Here is an 18,901-nt window from a genome sequence, read left to right on the forward strand (position 1 = left end):
TGTGTGTGTGTGTGTGTGTGTGTGTGCGCGCGCGCGCGCGCGTGTTGTCCCTGGAGATGCAATGTGGCGTACACACACGAGAGACAGTGAATTCTTCTTTTTTTTTGCAGCACCATGTTGACACCTGCTGGAGTAAAAGCTGTACTGCACATTTAGTGTTCCAAAATCGAAATAGAATATTAGTTTTGCTTTTAATGTGTGTGTGTATATATATACACAATATATAATATATAAAAATAGCTGTGATCAAAGAAGAACATCTAATTTAAATACATGAGATTGTTCTTTCTTTATATATATATATATATATATAAATATGTATTTCAATTTGAAAATGTCTTTGATCACAGCTATATTTTTATATTATTATTCCCTATGTCTGTGTGTCTGTGGATGCTAATAAAGATCAGCATATGGCATCATCGCTGGTGTTGGGCAGAAACCTCTAATAATATCCTATTAAAATATTATTATGAATATTATTAAAACCTCTAATAATATCCTCCTCCATGTTTTAAACTGTTTATTTTTTCGTAAATTGATGCCCTGTACTTGATGACCATACTACTTTTTGGCAAGGAGTGTTTTTTCGTGTGCAAAGCTAATGCTTGGAATGGATTCAGAATCATGAAACCCCCCCTAGTTTGACATTTTTTTTTGACATGTTTGCATTATATTGGTTGTCTTTGGTGTGGTATACAAAAATGGTCATAACCTTTTTTTTTGCCTTTTCCGGCAGAGCAGACTTCTCATTCTGTGGACCTTATAATGACCAAATGAATAGAAATTATGATAGTATGATAGTATGATGATGATGATATAGTATGAGAGTATGATTGATTGATTGATTGAATACTTTATTAGGCAACATAAATGCAAACAGCACAATGTACAGTTTGTCCAAAAAAGGATTTCACCGAAGAAAGACCTTTGCGGCCTTGTTTCCATTCGGGTCCTATATTCACTCACACATGACATGAATAATAAGTTAACACAGTAACAGTAATAGTGATATAACAATAAGTGATATAACAATAATAATTTAAGGCAACATCTAAACATTTCCTCTAAACATGAAATATACAATATTCACAGGTTGGGGCCGAAGGTTAATCGGAAGGGGATTATTCGCACAAAGCGGCTGATGCGATCACCTCCTCTCCCTTTGACTTGCTGTCATGACTTGCTGATGATGATATAGTATTATGATAGTATGATGATGATGATGAAGGCTAGACGGTAAGAGTGATGTCACATAGTGCATAGTACCCTAGTGCCCTCTATATTATATACAGTACCCTCTATAGTACCCTCTATATTTTGACATGTGTTATGTCATCATGACAAGGGGCCTATATAACCATGTCCAGCAGCTAAGCAGCTATTCTTAATTCTTCCTTTGACAAGTTCTGCTGGAAAACAGGAATCAGAAGGAAGACCATGACCTTAAGACGGAGAATTAAGAAGCGAAGGGATCGTCAAGTCTACCCGAGCTGGCACAGCTGTCTGCAGTTCTGTCTGTACTTCCTGAGCGGAGTGGCCCTCACCTACTATTCGTTCTACCACGACGGAGGGAGGGAAGTGACCTGGAAGGACTTTGGCAACAGCTACCTCGCCAAAGAAGTGGTGGAGCGCCTCGAGGTGGTGAACAAGCAGTACGCCCGCGTGGTGTTCTCCCCGGGGAACACTCCGGTGGACGGCTATGTGTGGTTCAACATCGGCAGCGTGGAGACGCTGGAGAGCAACCTGGAGGCCGCTCAGAACGAGCTGCGCATCAAGACGGCCGACAGGCTGCCCATTCGCTACACCACGGCACGCGACTGGACGTTCCTGCTGAGCTGGATCACGTTCTTCGGCATCGTGTGGGGATGCTGGCATTCTCTGAAGCCCGGCCTGGGCATGGGCCAGCTGTTCAGCATCAGCAAGACCACGGCCAAGGTCGTGAAGGACAAGATAGACGTCAGGTTTAAAGACGTGGCCGGCTGCGACGAGGCCAAACTGGAGATCATGGAGTTTGTCAACTTCCTGAAGAACCCAAAGCAATACCAGGACCTGGGAGCCAAGATCCCCAAGGGGGCCATTCTGTCGGGACCCCCGGGGACAGGTAAGACCCTGCTGGCTAAAGCCACAGCTGGAGAGGCCAAAGTTCCGTTCATAGCCGTCAACGGCTCCGAGTTCGTCGAGATGTTTGTGGGCGTGGGCCCCGCCAGGGTCAGAGATCTGTTTGTTCTGGCTCGTAAGAATGCTCCCTGCATTCTGTTCATCGACGAGATCGACTCCTTGGGCAGGAAGCGAGGCAAGAGGAGTCCCGCGGGGGGTTATTGTGAAGAGGAGAATACACTCAACCAGCTACTGGTGGAGATGGACGGGTTTAGCCCAACCACAAACGTTGTGGTGCTAGCTGGAACCAACAGACCCGAGGTACTGGACCCAGCTCTGAGGAGACCCGGACGCTTCGACAGACAGATCTATCTCAGCCCTCCAGATATCAAAGGCCGGGCGTCCATCTTCAAAGTTCACCTCGGGCCCCTGAAATTGGACGCCGACACGGACAGCGATGCACTGGCCAAGAAAATGGCCACTCTCACGCCCGGTTTCTCAGGCGCCGACATCGCCAACATCTGCAATGAATCTGCGTTGATCGCCGCTCGCTATCTCTCGGACGGCATCAACCAGAAGCACTTTGAACAAGCAATAGAGAGAGTCGTGGCGGGCTTAGAGAAGAGGTCTCGGGTCTTACAGCCGGAGGAGAAGAGGACGGTCGCGTACCACGAGGCCGGTCACGCTGTAGCTGGCTGGTTCCTGGAGCACGCCGACCCACTCGTCAAGGTGTCCATCATTCCCAGGGGTAAAAACCTGGGCTACAACCTGTACGTTCCCAACGACCAGTATCTGTACTCCAAGGAACAGCTGCTGGACAAGATGTGCATGTCTCTGGGCGGACGAGTGGCCGAGCAGATCTTCTTCGAGCGGATCACCACCGGCGCTCAGGACGACCTGCAGAAGGTCACGCAGAGCGCGTACGCCCAGATAGTCCAGTACGGCATGAACGAGAAGGTGGGCCTGGTGTCGTTCGAGCCGCAGCGCGGAGACGAGGTGTTCCTGGAGAGGCCCGCCTACAGCGAGGCCACGGCCAAGCTCATCGACGCCGAGGTGCGCTCTCTGATCGACGGCGCCTACCGGCGGACCTACAGCCTCCTGACGGACAAGAAGGCCGACGTGGAGACGGTGGCCCAGCGTCTGCTGGAGAACGAGGTCCTGGTGAAGGCCGACATGGTGGAGATGCTGGGGCCCCGGCCCTTCGCCGAGCTGTCCACCTACGAGGAGTTTGTGGAGGGGACGGGCGGAGCCGACGAGGACATGTGCCTTCCGGAGGGACTGAGGGACTGGAACAAAACCAAGACCGTCAAGACCAAGAGCAGGAACCGATGAGCCCGCACGGAACCCCATGAGTTACAGATCTGTAAGGGATGTAAGAATATGAGCCCGCACGGAGTTACAGATCTGTAAGGGATGTCATTTGGTTTCTAATCAGTAGTTTGGCTGTGTGGACCCCCTGGAAACCAATCAAGGACCCCTGGGAACCACTGTTCTGGAACTGAGTGACTCCACCTTCTCTAGATTCTAGAGTCTAGAACCTTTTCTCTCTGCTGAAAGGATTGTTGTGAAAGTGTTTCCCAAACAATGGGTTGGGTCGCAAGTAAATATCCTTTTTTTTCTACTTTTACTACATTTTTTTGAAATTATTATTTCAAAAGAAGAGAGTTTTAAGAAAAATGAAAACATTTTCAGGAAAACTTTTTCCAAATAATCCTAAAAATAAATACATTTTTGTAAAGAATCTTTAAGGAATAGTGAATAGTACATATAATCTTGTGTGTTTGTACATTTCAGCTATTTAAACTTTTTGCTTGTAGATCGGCTATTTTCACTTAAACTAAAACCCACATAAACGGGTCACGGCTGAAAATGTTTGAGAACCAAGGATCTTATAGAGACCCTCTGTCAATGTCAAAGACCTCCCGGTTTTGTATGGTATGCATCAAGCCACACTCAGAGTTACAGACCTGTAAAGGCTCATTCATAGTCTGGATTTTCGGTGGTGAGCTGACCACCGCTCCGGTGGTGAGCTGACCACCGCTCCGGTGGTGAGCTGACTACCGGAGCTGAAATAACGTTGAGCGGTGGTGAGTAAAAACAGAGGGCTGGAGCGGTGGCGGTGGTTTGCTCTTCACAGCGGCTCGTGCATGTCATGTGGTAGTTCACCTCCACCACCGAGAATCCAGACTATGAATAACGTTTAACGGTCCACTTTGTTCCCAACTGTTATTAATTTTACCTGGGGACCACAGCCCTCAAGGATTCCCTGGGCGGACCCCACGTTGTTCTAGAATCTAGAACACGTTGCCCTGGCGTAAACAGGTTGTAGAAACTCCCTCTGCTGCCAAATTAGGATGGCTGAGTGGACTAATTATAGTGTCTGAAGAACACTTGAGCCTTTGGGAAGACTGAGACAAGAAAATAATCAGACCTGTTTGAAGTGAGTAGTACTGTACTGTACTGTACTGTACTGTACTGTACTGTACTGTACAAGCCCTCCTCCCTGGCCTGTTTGTGTTTGTGTCTGTGTGTTAGGCTGTGCAACAGTGACACTTGGTGGTGTCAAACAAATGCTATAATGCTATTTTCGTGCTCGGACACAGCCAGGGACACGGGGACAGACAGACCCCCAGCCACACACATAGCTGTCTATAGGAGTTGTTGCACCACTCAAAAACACCCAGCTAATCAAACCCCCAACCCCTGCTTGAGAGGCAGAATTCAAGTTTAATTCTGACTTGTATATAGAAATGTTTACTGTTTGCTTTGTAGATGTGAGATGTTGAACAAACCAGTGTTGGAGATTGTGAATACTCCTCTGGGGTTTCCAGGGAGGTGGTGGCAATGATCTCTCCACCCCCTCGCATCTATTTAATCTCAGAATGTATATTTCATCCACCTCTGAATGTATTATTTTTCTATATTCATCAGATTTTAGACACTTAAACACTTATAATACACACATGATGACACCAGTTAATATTTCTGCAACCAATAAACCATAATTTTAAGTAATCACTCAAAAACCAGCCCTCCCATTTTGGGTCATTATTATACAGCCGGGGAAATGTCATAAAAGGAAAAATAAAACTTGCTCACAACAAGCTCACAACACATCACATCACAGATCACACTGCATTGTTTAAAAAAAACAATGCATAATTTTAAAAAAATCACACCTGTGTGAACTGAGTGGTGCAGTTCTGATGTCATTTCTCCGTTCATGGTCAATGGCAAATCGGTTGTTTAGTCAGCCGCTTCCATGTTTTTAAAGGAAGTTGTGCGCGTGCATGTCGAGTGAACTGAAGTCAGTTGGAAATATAATTCCATATTCGACCAGGGGAGGCGCTAAAGCTTTTCAACTGAAAAACATGCTATAAACAACCGATGTAAACTTGGATTTTCTTGGCCATTCTTCATAAGCTTAAATGAGTTTAGCACTCTACTGGCCGTTCACTTTGTGGATTCGTTGTGCAGAAAAGGCTAAGAAACGTTCCTTTTGGAAACCATGCGCCGATTCTGAACCGCAGTGGGAGGGGGCGTGGCTGTGGCGTCATCTCGGAGCTACAGAATGATCGTAGGGAGTGAGGGAACGTATTGGGGATAGCCCATATATGGATATCCCTGATTGTATCAATGATTATGATGTCATAGACTAGGTACTGCACTAAGTAACCAGTCGGCAGCATGTGTTCCCAACCACATCGGCCTGGTTTCATCCTGCAGTACATTATATAATTATAAATAAGTAAACGAAGAAGTAAGAACACCTTATAATATAAGGTGTTCTTATAAGGCATATATGGACAAAACATATAGGCTATCCTTCCTTGACTGTGCAGTGGTGGTGTGCGTTACGTCATCCCAGAGTCATAGGCCTGTACTTGCATATATAACCACGCCCAGCGGCCTCGCACAGTAACCGTTGGGACGCGTGGGCTTCCTGGCGAGCTATGTTGCGGAGCGAGAAGCCGAAGGGCTACATCATAGTGAGACAAACCAAGAAACGCAAGACCCAGCGGAAGGACTCTCAGCAATGGTTCCGTTGGATGCAGAGTTGGCTGCAGAGGGTCAAGCCATGGGATAAGAAGTTTCACGCCAAACTCATGCATGGAGCATTGTTCGCATTGTTTTTAGCATGTATGGTTTTCTTTTCATTTCTATTCATGACTAATTAGTCGTTAGTTCCCTCGAGACGAGGGAGGGTCTAGCCAACGCCAACTCGCGATACCTTGGATCGCTTGCCCTCCACAATTTCCTATCCAACATCAAGTTCTTGAGCTCTGCAGTGTTGTCAGCCGCATGCGTCAAATCCACACAGAAACAGACAGAGAGATGGCTAGATCAGATGCCGATGGAGGACGGAGGGCTCGTCTGAGGATGACGTGGAGGTTATTTCTCCCCAGGGAGACGTGTGGAAACTCTCAGAATAAACCAGGAGGCCGCTCAGAAGGAGCTCGGTGTCCAGACAGCGAACACAAAGGAGTGATTGATTGATCAGCTGATCTACAAGCCCACAATGTGACTCACAATAGGGGCCCCTTGACACAGTCATCTGTGACTATCGTCATGCCAGACCCCTGACTATAGTGTGCAATGTTATTATTAACATTAAAAAGAAAACCTCCAATGACTGACCAGAGCGAATGTGTAGTGGCAGGGCGTTCCAGAGTCTAGGGTCGACCGTCTAGTGGCAGGGCGTTCCAGAGTCTAGGGTCGACCGTCTAGTGGCAGGGCGTTCCAGAGTCTAGGGTCGACCGTCTAGTGGCAGGGCGTTCCAGAGGCTAGGGTCGACCGTCTAGTGGCAGGGCGTTCCAGAGGCTAGGGTCGACCGTCTAGTGGCAGGGCGTTCCAGAGTCTAGGGTCGACCGTCTCTGGGCTCTGGCTGGGATGTAACAGTATGGCTGAATGAGAGCCCATTTTGGGCTTTTAAATCGACTCCAAAGAGGCGAGGACCGGGGTGAAAGTTATGATCACCCCCTCACTCTCACACCCTATTTCTTTGTGTTTCAGTGGAGGCAAGCTGGATATGTTGTTAGTTGAAAAGTTTCCTCAAACACTATTTCTCATGTTTGCCTCTGACACTCGCCTGAACAGTCTGTGACGTCAGTTATATATTACATCATAATGTGACATCTGTGGCGTAATACTCCACATTTGGGCAAGGATTCAGCCCGATCTAAACCCATGGGTTTCAACCGAGAAAAGTTATTGGTTTCCGAGTTCTTCCACCGGCCTGTCCGAGAAAGGAGCTTCTCTATAGCCTCCGACTGTGGACGGTGGTCTTTGAAAGGAAACAGCTCATGTAAAATAAGTTGTACTCGGAATTTTATATTTCTATTTTTGGAGACAACATTTCGAGGTAGGAACTGTGATGTCACCGCCAGCACACGAGACAGGGAGCATATAAGATCTACTACACCCATTTATCCGTAAACCAAATCTCGTTGACAGTTTTCCCCGGTACGCCAATCTGCAACAATGGAACAGTTGATCGCCATACAGGGCTCCGACTTCGTCCTGGTCGCGGCCGACACGGCGGCGGGCCGCAGCATCGTCCAGATGAAGCAGGACCACGACAAGATGTTCAAGCTGAGCCAGAGGATGCTGCTGCTCTGCGCCGGAGAGTCGGGCGACACGGTGCAGTTCGCCGAGCTCATCCAGAGGAACGTCCAGCTCTACAAGATGAGGAACGGCTACGAGCTCAGCACGGCCGCCGCCGCCAGCTTCACGCGGCGGAGCGTGGCCGAGTACCTCCGGAGCAGGACGCCGTACCACGTCAACCTGCTGCTGGCGGGCGTCGACGAGACGGCCGAGGGGCACCCGGCCCCGGCGCTCTACTACATGGACTACCTGGGCTCCATGGCCAGGACGCCCTTCTCCGCCCACGGCATGGGCTCGTCCTTCGTCCTCGCCGTCCTCGACCGCCACTACAAGGCCGACCTGAGCCGGGACGAGGCGCGGGAGCTGGTCAAGATGTGCGTGGAGGAGCTCAAGACGCGCTTCGCCATCAACCTGCCCTCCTTCCGCGTGCGTCTGATCGACAAGGACGGCATCCAGGACCTGGAGAACGTCACCGCCGGCGGCAAGTGAACCTCTTTCCTGTCCAGACCAAACTAATCCATCCCCCCCCGCCTCCCTCCCCCCCCCCCCCCCCCAGGGCCGGTAGCGTTTTTTTTTGTGTGTGTTTTGTGGTCTCCAAGTGGCCGACTCTTACTGCAGGTTTAATCCAATTTGATCACAGCAGTTCATGGCTCGACCAATGGTAGTTTTGATGACATTGATGCATTAATTAAGGGCCTTGCGAACGTGAAGCGAGGAACGCAGGCGCTGTTGCCTGGATCCACACAGGTCTCCTCCAGGGTCAGGTCTTAGGAAGAGGGTCTGGATCCACACAGGTCTCCTCCAGGGTCAGGTCTGTTGAAGAGAGTCTGGATCCACACAGGTCTCCTCCAGGGGTCAGGTCTGTTGAAGAGGGTCTGGATCCACACAGGTCTCCTCCAGGGTCAGGTCTGTTGAAGAGGGTCTGGATCCACACAGGTCTCCTCCAGGGTCAGGTCTGTTGAAGAGGGTCTGGATCCACACAGGTCTCCTCCAGGGTCAGGTCTGTTGAAGAGGGTCTGGATCCACACAGGTCTCCTCCAGGGGTCAGGTCTGTTGAAGAGGGTCTGGATCCACACAGGTCTCCTCCGAGGGTCTGGATCCACACAGGTCTCCTCCAGGGGTCAGGTCTTTTGAAGAGGGTCTGGATCCACACAGGTCTCCTCCAGGGTCAGGTCTGTTGAAGAGGGTCTGGATCCACACAGGTCTCCTCCAGGGTCAGGTCTGTTGAAGAGGGTCTGGATCCACACAGGTCTCCTCCAGGGTCAGGTCTGTTGAAGAGGGTCTGGATCCACACAGGTCTCCTCCAGGGTCAGGTCTGTTGAAGAGGGTCTGGATCCACACAGGTCTCCTCCAGGGGTCAGGTCTGTTGAAGAGGGTCTGGATCCACACAGGTCTCCTCCGAGGGTCTGGATCCACACAGGTCTCCTCCAGGGGTCAGGTCTTTTGAAGAGGGTCTGGATCCACACAGGTCTCCTCCAGGGTCAGGTCTGTTGAAGAGGGTCTGGATCCACACAGGTCTCCTCCACGGTCAGGTCTGTTGAAGAGGGTCTGGATCCACACAGGTCTCCTCCAGGGGTCAGGTCTTAGGAAGAGGGTCTGGATCCACACAGGTCTCCTCCAGGGTCAGGTCTGTTGAAGAGGGTCTGGATCCACACAGGTCTCCTCCAGGGGTCAGGTCTGTTGAAGAGGGTCTGGATCCACACAGGTCTCCTCCAGGGTCAGGTCTGTTGAAGAGGGTCTGGATCCACACAGGTCTCCTCCAGGGTCAGGTCTGTTGAAGAGGGTCTGGATCCACACAGGTCTCCTCCAGGGTCAGGTCTGTTGAAGAGGGTCTGGATCCACACAGGTCTCCTCCAGGGGTCAGGTCTTTTGAAGAGGGTCTGGATCCACACAGGTCTCCTCCAGGGTCAGGTCTGTTGAAGAGAGTCTGGATCCACACAGGTCTCCTCCAGGGGTCATGTCTGTTGAAGAGGGTCTGGATCCACACAGGTCTACTCCAGGGGTCAGGTCTGTTGAAGAGGGTCTGGATCCACACAGGTCTCCTCCAGGGTCAGGTCTTTTGAAGAGGGTCTGGATCCACACAGGTCTCCTCCAGGGGTCAGGTCTGTTGAAGAGGGTCTGGATCCACACAGGTCTCCTCCAGGGTCAGGTCTTTTGAAGAGGGTCTGGATCCACACAGGTCTCCTCCAGGGTCAGGTCTTTTGAAGAGGGGGGCGCAACAACGCAAGCGAGAACAAAAAAAAGCTAAACAGAATCCAGGTCTGGTGAGTCGCGGGTGTGTGTGCACGCAACGAGCACGCGCCGCAACAGATTAACGGGACCGCGCTCACATAAATATGCTGACCCGAGATCAGATTCATACGAGGTTTCCACTGGACACACACTGGTCTGATTTAACCCGTTCTGACCTGAGATCAGATTCTAAAAAAATAGCAGACCTACAAGCTCGTAGCGGCGCTATGAGCTTGTAGATCTGCTATTTTTCAATAGCTAAAGAGATCAGAATGGGTTAACCCTGTAAAACCCGGATTAATTTATACTTGCAAAAAAGAGATTTCAACCTTACTACTACTTTTTACTACTAGGACTTATCAGAGGAAATTATGTAAAAAAACAAATGCACATTTATAATGCATAATAATTATTAAATTAATATGTTGTATTATTGCAACGCTATGGGTGTTACGCATGTGGTGACCACAATGACCGTAACGACTTGGACAGAAGGAAGGGCACTGGGCGAGCAACTTCACTACAACAAATGGAGCAGTGATTTATACCGTATAGTCTAGATTATATTATACACTATATGGTCCAGAACGCCACATTATTTTTTTCTTTTGTAGGCTACCATTGTTCTTTATGTCCAATGAGAGGTGACTGTTGTTCTTTATGTTCCAATGAGAGGTGACTGTTGTTCTTTATGTCCAATGAGAGGTGACTGTTGTTCTTTATGTCCAATGAGAGGTGACTGTTGTTCTTTATGTCCAATGAGAGGTGACTGTTGTTCTTTATGTCCAATGAGAGGTGACTGTTGTTCTTTATGTTCCAATGAGAGGTGACTGTTGTTCTTTATGTCCAATGAGAGGTGACTGTTGATATGGAATATGCCATGCATTGCAGTTGGCATTAGCAATTTGTCCGTTTTTTGATTTCGCCCTCCCTCCCAAAAACGCACCTTTTTTCCTTGGCTTTTTTCAATGTTATTTGATTGTATATAGCTATATGTTTTTCTATGCTCTGCTTGATGTATAGTGGTATTTGTATTTTGCATTAATTTATTTTGTTGTGAAGCACTTTGGTCAACCTTGGTTATTTATTTAGGTCAGGCGGACCGAGGGTGTTTTGAAGCGAGCCTTCCGGTTACCCCTCATCCTTCATCGGTTGTGTCCCAGAGGAGGGGTCCGGTCCTCCTCCTCCATCATGCAGCCGGGACAGCGCGTACTCCAGCCCTTTCATGGCGTTTCTCTGGTTGGCCTTGTAGCGCGCCAGCGCCACCTCCTGGATGGCCCTGCTGAAGCCGTAGACGCCGGAGGAGATCCACACGGCTCGTCTGAGCTGTGTGGAAGAGGTGGACGAAGAGGAGGAGGGCTGCTCCTCCTCGGATGCCCGGAACACACAGCGCTCCTCCACCTTCATGAGCGCCGCGTGGCTGAGGTTGGTGGTGTACGTGGTCAGGCTCCTGGAGACCGGGTCCACCACAGAGTCCTCCAGCAGGTGGACCACGCAGCGGGACGCGTTGTCGCCGCTGCAGCCGCCGGCGCCGGAGGGCAGGAACCTCTGGGCCCAGCGGGGGGGCACCAGACGGCTGGTCTTGGTCAGCAGGCGTCTGGAGAGGAGGCGGCCGTCGGCCGTCAGCCCCCGCTGCAGCACGTCCTCCGTCAGGACGTGCCCGCTGAAGGGGCTGGGGTAGCGGCGCCAGAAGGCGGAGGCCACGTGCTCCCACGCGCTGCCGATGTCCGCGCTGTAGGAGAAATACCTGACCATGATGTCTCCCTCTCTCTCTCTCTCTCCTGTCTCTCTCTCTCAGGCGGCGTTCGGTCGTGGGGTCACAATGCGGCGACACTCTCTAAGCACTGATGACACGCACAGCCCTTCAATGATGACACGCACGGCCCTTCGCTGACTCCATCGTCTGGCACATAAAACACATTCTCTACTGAAACGTTTAATAAGAATAACAAACGGTGTCAGTTGATCCAAATATGAAACTCTATATTTGGGCAAGGCTGATGACCTCATGTTGATGACCTCAGTGTGAAGGTCCATATTTGGGCAAAGGGGGAAAGGACACAAATACTGTAGCCTACACAAGACAGAGATTTATGCAAATCTTCGTCTACCCTGGAGATTATCTGTACAGTGAGTATACATAGAGTGCTGTCTACATAATATGCTACATTATAAATCTAACAATAAAATCCTAAACTAGATAAAGTGCCCTTCTGGGCACACGTCTCCACCAGGGCAGGTCAGGTTGTGGCCTTCTGGTGGCGCTATAACAGGCCAATGTGAAAAGGGTGGCATTTCTTCTTTCAGAATACTTTTTTATTTCTTTTCGACGTCAGGCCTAAATGGGTTAAGTAAGTATAAGGTATTATTAATTCATGATCAGGATAAGTCATTATCCTTATCATAATCATATCATATATCCATGATTACATTGTCATTAACAACAGGGACACAATAACAGCAACAACTGTATTTGTGTAAACCTGGATAACTTTAAGTCTTTAAGTCATTGTTCAGGTTGTTTTGCTCTGAGGGAATGAGGAGCACTCAGGTGTGTGGAATTAGTTTAAAAAGGGTTGTGATTTTATTCAATGTTTTTTCAAATGCTAAATAATTAACAAAACTCACATTCTTAACCCAGGTTAAAATGTAAACAGGCTAAATGATGATGGCTGATGCTTCAGTCACTGTAAACAATGCATTCAAATGCAGAGATTAGACGTGTTAATGGTCACTGGTTGTCTGGCATTGGCCAGATAACGTGTTGATGATCACATTATGGATGAACTGAGACCAGTTTACACCTCCTTGACTCTGATGAGTTTCAGCAGAACTACAGAACTACCTTTGTGAAATGTTAAAGGTGCTGTAAGGGATATGTTTTGTTAAATTGGCTCTAGTAAATCATTGATATATTGTTTGTTCAGTAACAGAGGTCTTCCCATATGTCTCCATACGTACTTCACTAACATCATTATTACTGTTTCATAATGTGAATTGTGTTAAAAGTACAATTGATCAACAGTAATATGAAGGGGGAATTAAGGCATGGGCTCTACTGTATTTAAGAACATATTAGTCTACCTTACTTACATACGCTGTTACGCACTGATTAGTCTAGGGGTAAAGGGAACGCATAACATATAAAATGAAACCTCACTCAAAAGTTGAAAATACTTTACTTGTGGTGTTGTGTTGTTGTTCTTAATACAAATGGATACATGATGGAAGCTGAGAGAGACCCAGCAGAAACTTAATGTATAGAAAGGTAATATATAGTGTCTATCTGTGCATGCCACTGTCCATATGGGGTGTGGACCGGAGTGTAGGGCCTCCTTCCTATGTGTTTTTTTTTTTTTTTGGAACACCACAAGGGGTTCCCGCCCAAAATGGGTTGATAATACACATGTTTCTGCACACATTACGAAAACTTCAACTTTAGCTCAACATTTTGAACTGAACTAGTTCATTAAAACAAAACAAAAAATTCCCAACATTGGCAGTTTCTTTATAGAATGTTCCATGTAGCATGGCCTGAGGGAGGAGCTACAGAGGGGTGGAGCAAGCAGCAGTTTGTTAGGTTGTGTTAGGTGGAGACATGATTCCATTGTTCTCCTCTTTGGCCAATCAACACCAAGCAGTTAGTGGTTCCACCTCAGGCTCTCTAGTATAAGAACTGTTTGTAGTTGTCAGTTCTCCACAAAGCCTCCAGGATATCATTTCTGATCACATCTGACTGTGGACTCCAGACTTCAGCTGAAGATGAACTCTCTCAACAATTCTGCTCAACAGGGAGGACCCAAGGATCATCAAGACCTCTGTAAGTTACTTACTGTGTCTATATGGATATACAGCATGTCATAAAAAGTTATGTTTGTTTTGTTTTAATATTAGCATTGACTTTAAATACAGTTGTTTGTCTATTTTTCTAAAATGCACAACAGATCGTTGAAGCTAATGTAAAATTGTGTTAACTTCATATTAGTTTCTACGATTTTAAGTCCATGAAGTACAACTAAGCAATGTTTAATTTGTTTCCAATTCAGTGTTGCATCATCAGCCTGGTTTACCAGAGGTGAATGAACAAAGAAGCTTGGCTACGCTAAAACACCACTGCTGTGATCAGTGTGGTAAACGCTTCCCTAGAATGTCCAGCCTTAAAATACACCAGAGAATTCACACTGGAGAGAAACCCTATGGGTGTGATCATTGTGGACAACACTTCTCTGACAAGTCCAACCTGAAAACCCACCAGAGAATTCACACTGGAGAGAAACCCTATGGGTGTGATCATTGTGGACAACACTTCTCTGACAAGTCCACCCTGAAAACCCACCAGAGAATTCACACTGGGGAGAAACCCTATGGATGCGATCAGTGTGGACAACACTACTCTCAAAGAGCACACCTTAAAAGCCACCAGAGAATTCACACTGGAGAGAAACCCTATGGATGTGATCAGTGTGGGAAACACTTCTCTACAATGGCACACCTTAAAAGCCACCAGAGAATTCACACTGGAGAGAAACCATATGGATGTGATCATTGTGGACAACACTTCTCTACAATGGCAAACCTTAAAACACACCAGAGAATTCACACTGGAGAGAAACCCTATGGCTGTGATCATTGTGGACAACACTTCTCTACAATGGCAAACCTTAAAACACACCAGAGAATTCACACTAGGGAGAAACCATATGGATGTGATCAATGTGGTCAACACTTCTCTCAAATAGCACACCTTCAAACCCACCAGAGAATTCACACTGGAGAGAAACCCTATGGATGTGATCAGTGTGGACAACACTTCTCTCAAATTGCAAACCTTAAAAGCCACCAGAGAATTCACACTGGAGAGAAACCCTATGGATGTGATCATTGTGGGAAACACTTCTCTCAAATGTCCAGCCTTAAAACACACCAGAGAGTTCACACTGGAGAGAAAGCCAAATAATTGTTTGTTGAAAAGCCTTTTAGTAATTCAAATAATTTAGATTTTCACAGGGTTGTACACAATGGATTTAAACTGTTGACTCTATTGTTAGAATTGTACTAATTTGAGCCACTGAAAATGTCCTGAACGCACACATATTAATCCACATTACAACCAAATGTAACATGTTGATCCATATGGTATTTTTTTAACAATTGTTTAAGGCTAAACTGTTTAAACGCATTACATATATATATGTCAATAGTTTCATAAAAAATGATGAAAATGTTAAATGTTGACAACACTTCTCTACAATGAATAACCTTAAAGCACACCAGATAATTCATACTGGGGAGAAACCCTATGGATGTGATCAATGTGGGAAACACTTCTCTCAAATGACCAGCCTTAAAACCCACCAGAGAGTTCACACTGGAGAGAAACCCTATGGATGTGATCAGTGTGGGAAACACTTCTCTGTATTGTCCAGCCTTAAAACCCACCAGAGAGTTCACACTGGAGAGAAAGCCAAATAATTGTGATGTTTGTGGAAAAGCTTTTTAGTAATTCAAATAATTTAGATTTTCACAAGGTTGTACACACTGGATTTAAACTGTTGACTCTTGTGTTAGAATTGTACTAGTTTGAGCCACTGAAAATGTCCTGACCGCACACATATTAATCCACATTACAACCAAGTGTAACATGTTGATCCATATGGTATTTCTTAAACAATTGTTTAAGGCTAAACTGTTTAAACGCATTACATATATATGTCAATAGTTTCATAAAAAATGATGAAAATGTTAAATGTTCTGATGAATTGAAAATGGAGGACCCTGATGTAAACATTGTTTGTTTATTTTTCCTCGTATCAGGTTTTTTGTATTGAACTGTACTTTTGTTGAACTGTACCTTTCTTCTACAAACTGTGAATAAAATGTTGAATCAATCGTTTGTTCGTGCTGTTTTTTCTTCCTGTTTTTTTTTCTTCTTAGTATATATGTTAAACAAATCAACTTAAATTGAGTCCTCACAAAAGTATGAGTAGGCTAGATGTTAAAATCTCCCAAACATGTTTGAAAGTGAAACATCCCTTTAAACATGCAGTCTTTGTTCAGTACCAGGAGTCTGCCCATCGCACAATCTCTTTGGTAAACAGAAATAAATGTACATGTGGGTTACAAATTCAATCCTAAAGGAGAGAGAACCCTGCAAAGATTTATCAGTTTTAGTTCAATGTCTTCCAGTTTCCCTTACAGTTTCACTTCTATTCTGTATGTGATCTCTTGTCCACTAACATTTTAGTCTTTAGTTTTTATTTGTTGACGAAATCGAAATCGGAGACATATGGGAAGACCTCTGTTACTGAACAAACAATATATCAATGATTTACTTGAGCCACAAAACATTTCCCTTACAGCACCTTTAACATTTAAAAGGCAGTTCTGTAGTTCTGCTGAAACTCATCAGAGTCAAAGAGGTGTAAAATGGTCTCAGTTCATCCATAATGTGATCCTTAACAGGTGATCTGTCCAATGACAGACAACCAGTGACCATTAACACGTTTAATCTCTGCATTTGAATGCATTGACTACAGTGACTGAAGCATCAGCCATCATCATTTAGCCTGTTTACATTTTAACCTGTGGGAATAATGTGGTAAGTGGTAAACGCTTCCCTAGAATGTCCAGCCTTAAAGCACAGGGACATTTCATAGCAGTGGCCACTTGCCCGCCCGACTTCACACAGCATTGAACAGGCTGCATAGAGCCTTATATAGTTGCATTTTCGATTATTATCACAAAATATATACAAAAGAAAACATGCTCTCCTCACTTTGATGTGCGACGAGTTGCCAACCAGATCCTCGTAGAGCATCGCGGCTCCGTGGTGCGCCACCTGCTGGGCGTCCCGGGACACGGCGCCCACGGGCAACAGACGGGAGGACACCGTCCACTTCACGTGACTCCCAGAGGACGTCCTCCATGACGGGATCCTGGCCAGTGACGTGGAGCACACCCAACACCAGCTTCTCCTTCTCCTGGCCTCTCCTATTACTGTTGATCAATTGTACTTTTAACACAATTCACATTATGAAACAGTAATAATTATGTTAGTGAAGTAGGTATGGAGACATGGGAAGACCTCTGTTACTGAACAAACAATATATCAATGATTTACTAGAGACATTTTAACAAAACATCTCCCTTACAGCACCTTTAACATTTAAAAGGCAGTTCTGTAGTTCTGCTGAAACTCATCAGAGTCAAAGAGGTGTAAAATGGTCTCAGTTCATCCATAATGTGATCATTAACAGGTAATCTGTCCAATGCCAGACAACTAGTGGCCATTAACACGTTTAATATCTGCATTTGAATGCAGTGACTGAAGCATCAGACATCATCATTTAGCCTGTTTACATTTTAACCTGGGTAAAGAATGTGGGTTTTGTTCATTATTTAGCATTTGAAAATTCCACACACCTGCGTGTTATTATAAGGATAATGATTATTTATCCGGATCATGAATTAATAATACTGTATGGACACATGTTTCTGCACACAGGCCTACACATTACACAATGGGCTATGAGACTAAGAGGATTTGACAATATACTGATTTATTTTGTCAGGCCTTGTCCAGTTTTGTACAGAAACCAGACCACTGTCTTCTATACTAAAGTAGAAACGAATTGAACGTACATTGCACATTAATAAAATAATAATAAAGTACAGGGGATGTGGTAGTATACTGGTAAAATACAAGATATGAAGGCTTGTGTACTATTTATGAAGACTGGCTGCAATCATTTCAGGTGTGAGTGCAGCAGTTTGTGTTTTGGAAAACAAATAGACCCAACTGTTTTTCTTTGTAAGACACTGGGATGTAAATCACAGTATGAGCAGTTGTTTCTTTACCAGAGCTTCTGATGTTACTAAAATAATGTGGAGCAATCCACTTTGACTCTGCTGCATTAATTTATATCCACTTATATTATTCAATACTGTTAGACATATATTATCCAGATACTCATTGCATGTACATAATATCCTTACCATATAGTTTGTGAACATCAGTCTCCAGTAGGAGTCCCAATGGAGAGTGTTTGGTAGGAACTACTCCTTTGAGGTTTTAAAGGTTTATTATAAACCAGTAGTTTTTATCCACCACATATGGAAAAACTCACAGAAAACAGCAGGTATGCTGGCACTCTGATTTATGTTGAATCACAATTAAAGACTGTTCTGTTTCCCACTGCATTTGATTGAGTTTGACTTTCTTTCTCTTCTCCGCTGTAATGTTTTGTTATTTTTATTTATTTTGTTTCAGTTATTTGTTTCCTGATTTACCAATAACTAAATCTTGTTTTCTATATTATATGCTTTGACTCTGACTGTCTGTTATTTGGGATTTATGCTCACTCTTGCATTTACTTTACTCACGTTCACATAGACTGATAGGATGTACTTATATTCATACATCAATGTATTATAATTTGGATATAGTTTAGATTAATTAAATATGAAGCTTACAAAGCAATCTCAGTTAGCAGTTTATTTCTAGAATGTTGCACAGAGCATGGCATGGGGGAGGAGCTAGAGAGGGGTGGAGCACATGCAGCAGTTTGTTAGGTTGTGATTGGTGGAGACATGATTCTATTGTTCTCCTCTTTGGCCAATCAACACCAAGCACTTAGTGGTTCCACCTCAGACTCTCTAGTATAAGAAGAGTTTGTAGTTGTCAGTTCTCCACAACTCCTCCAGGATATCAATCATTTCTGATCACATCTGACTGTGGACTCCAGACTTCAGCTGAAGATGAACTCTCTCAACAATTCTGCTCAACAGGGAGGACCCAAGGATCATCAAGACCTCTGTAAGTTACTTACTGTGTCTATATGGATATACAGCATGTCATAAAAAGTTATGTTTGTTTTGTTTTAATATTAGCATTGACTTAAAATACAGTTGTCTGTCTCTTTCTCTAAAATGCACAACAGATAGTCATTTATCGAACTATAAATGG

At 45.5% G+C, this 18,901-nt stretch overlaps 3 protein-coding genes across 3 annotated transcripts; 2 read left to right on the top strand and 1 right to left on the bottom strand.

Moving 5' to 3' along the window:
- Window positions 1-1,440: 1,440 nt before the first annotated feature.
- Window positions 1,441-3,432, top strand: LOC308333110 (mitochondrial inner membrane m-AAA protease component AFG3L2-like; the record flags this gene model as incomplete). The annotated part of the gene is made up of 1 exon (XM_080789305.1): window positions 1,441-3,432. One exon carries the CDS (start codon window positions 1,441-1,443, stop codon window positions 3,430-3,432), a length of 1,992 nt encoding a protein of 663 aa, XP_080645431.1.
- A 4,149-nt stretch (window positions 3,433-7,581) lies between these two features.
- On the top strand, window positions 7,582-8,193 carry LOC308332852 (proteasome subunit beta type-2-like; the record flags this gene model as incomplete). The annotated part of the gene is made up of 1 exon (XM_080788969.1): window positions 7,582-8,193. The coding sequence occupies one exon, from the start codon at window positions 7,582-7,584 to the stop codon at window positions 8,191-8,193; it is 612 nt and encodes a 203-aa protein (XP_080645095.1).
- Window positions 8,194-9,564: 1,371 nt separating this feature from the next.
- Window positions 9,565-11,691, bottom strand: LOC308333111 (PRELI domain-containing protein 1, mitochondrial-like; the record flags this gene model as incomplete). Its single annotated transcript, XM_080789306.1, has 2 exons — window positions 9,565-9,793; window positions 11,072-11,691. The coding sequence occupies 2 exons, from the start codon at window positions 11,689-11,691 to the stop codon at window positions 9,565-9,567; spliced, it is 849 nt and encodes a 282-aa protein (XP_080645432.1).
- Window positions 11,692-18,901: the final 7,210 nt, after the last annotated feature.

Source organism: Protomyctophum bolini (genome assembly GCF_963924005.1).
Source record: "Protomyctophum bolini genome assembly, chromosome: 18".
Classification (NCBI taxonomy): Eukaryota; Metazoa; Chordata; class Actinopteri; order Myctophiformes; family Myctophidae; genus Protomyctophum; species Protomyctophum bolini.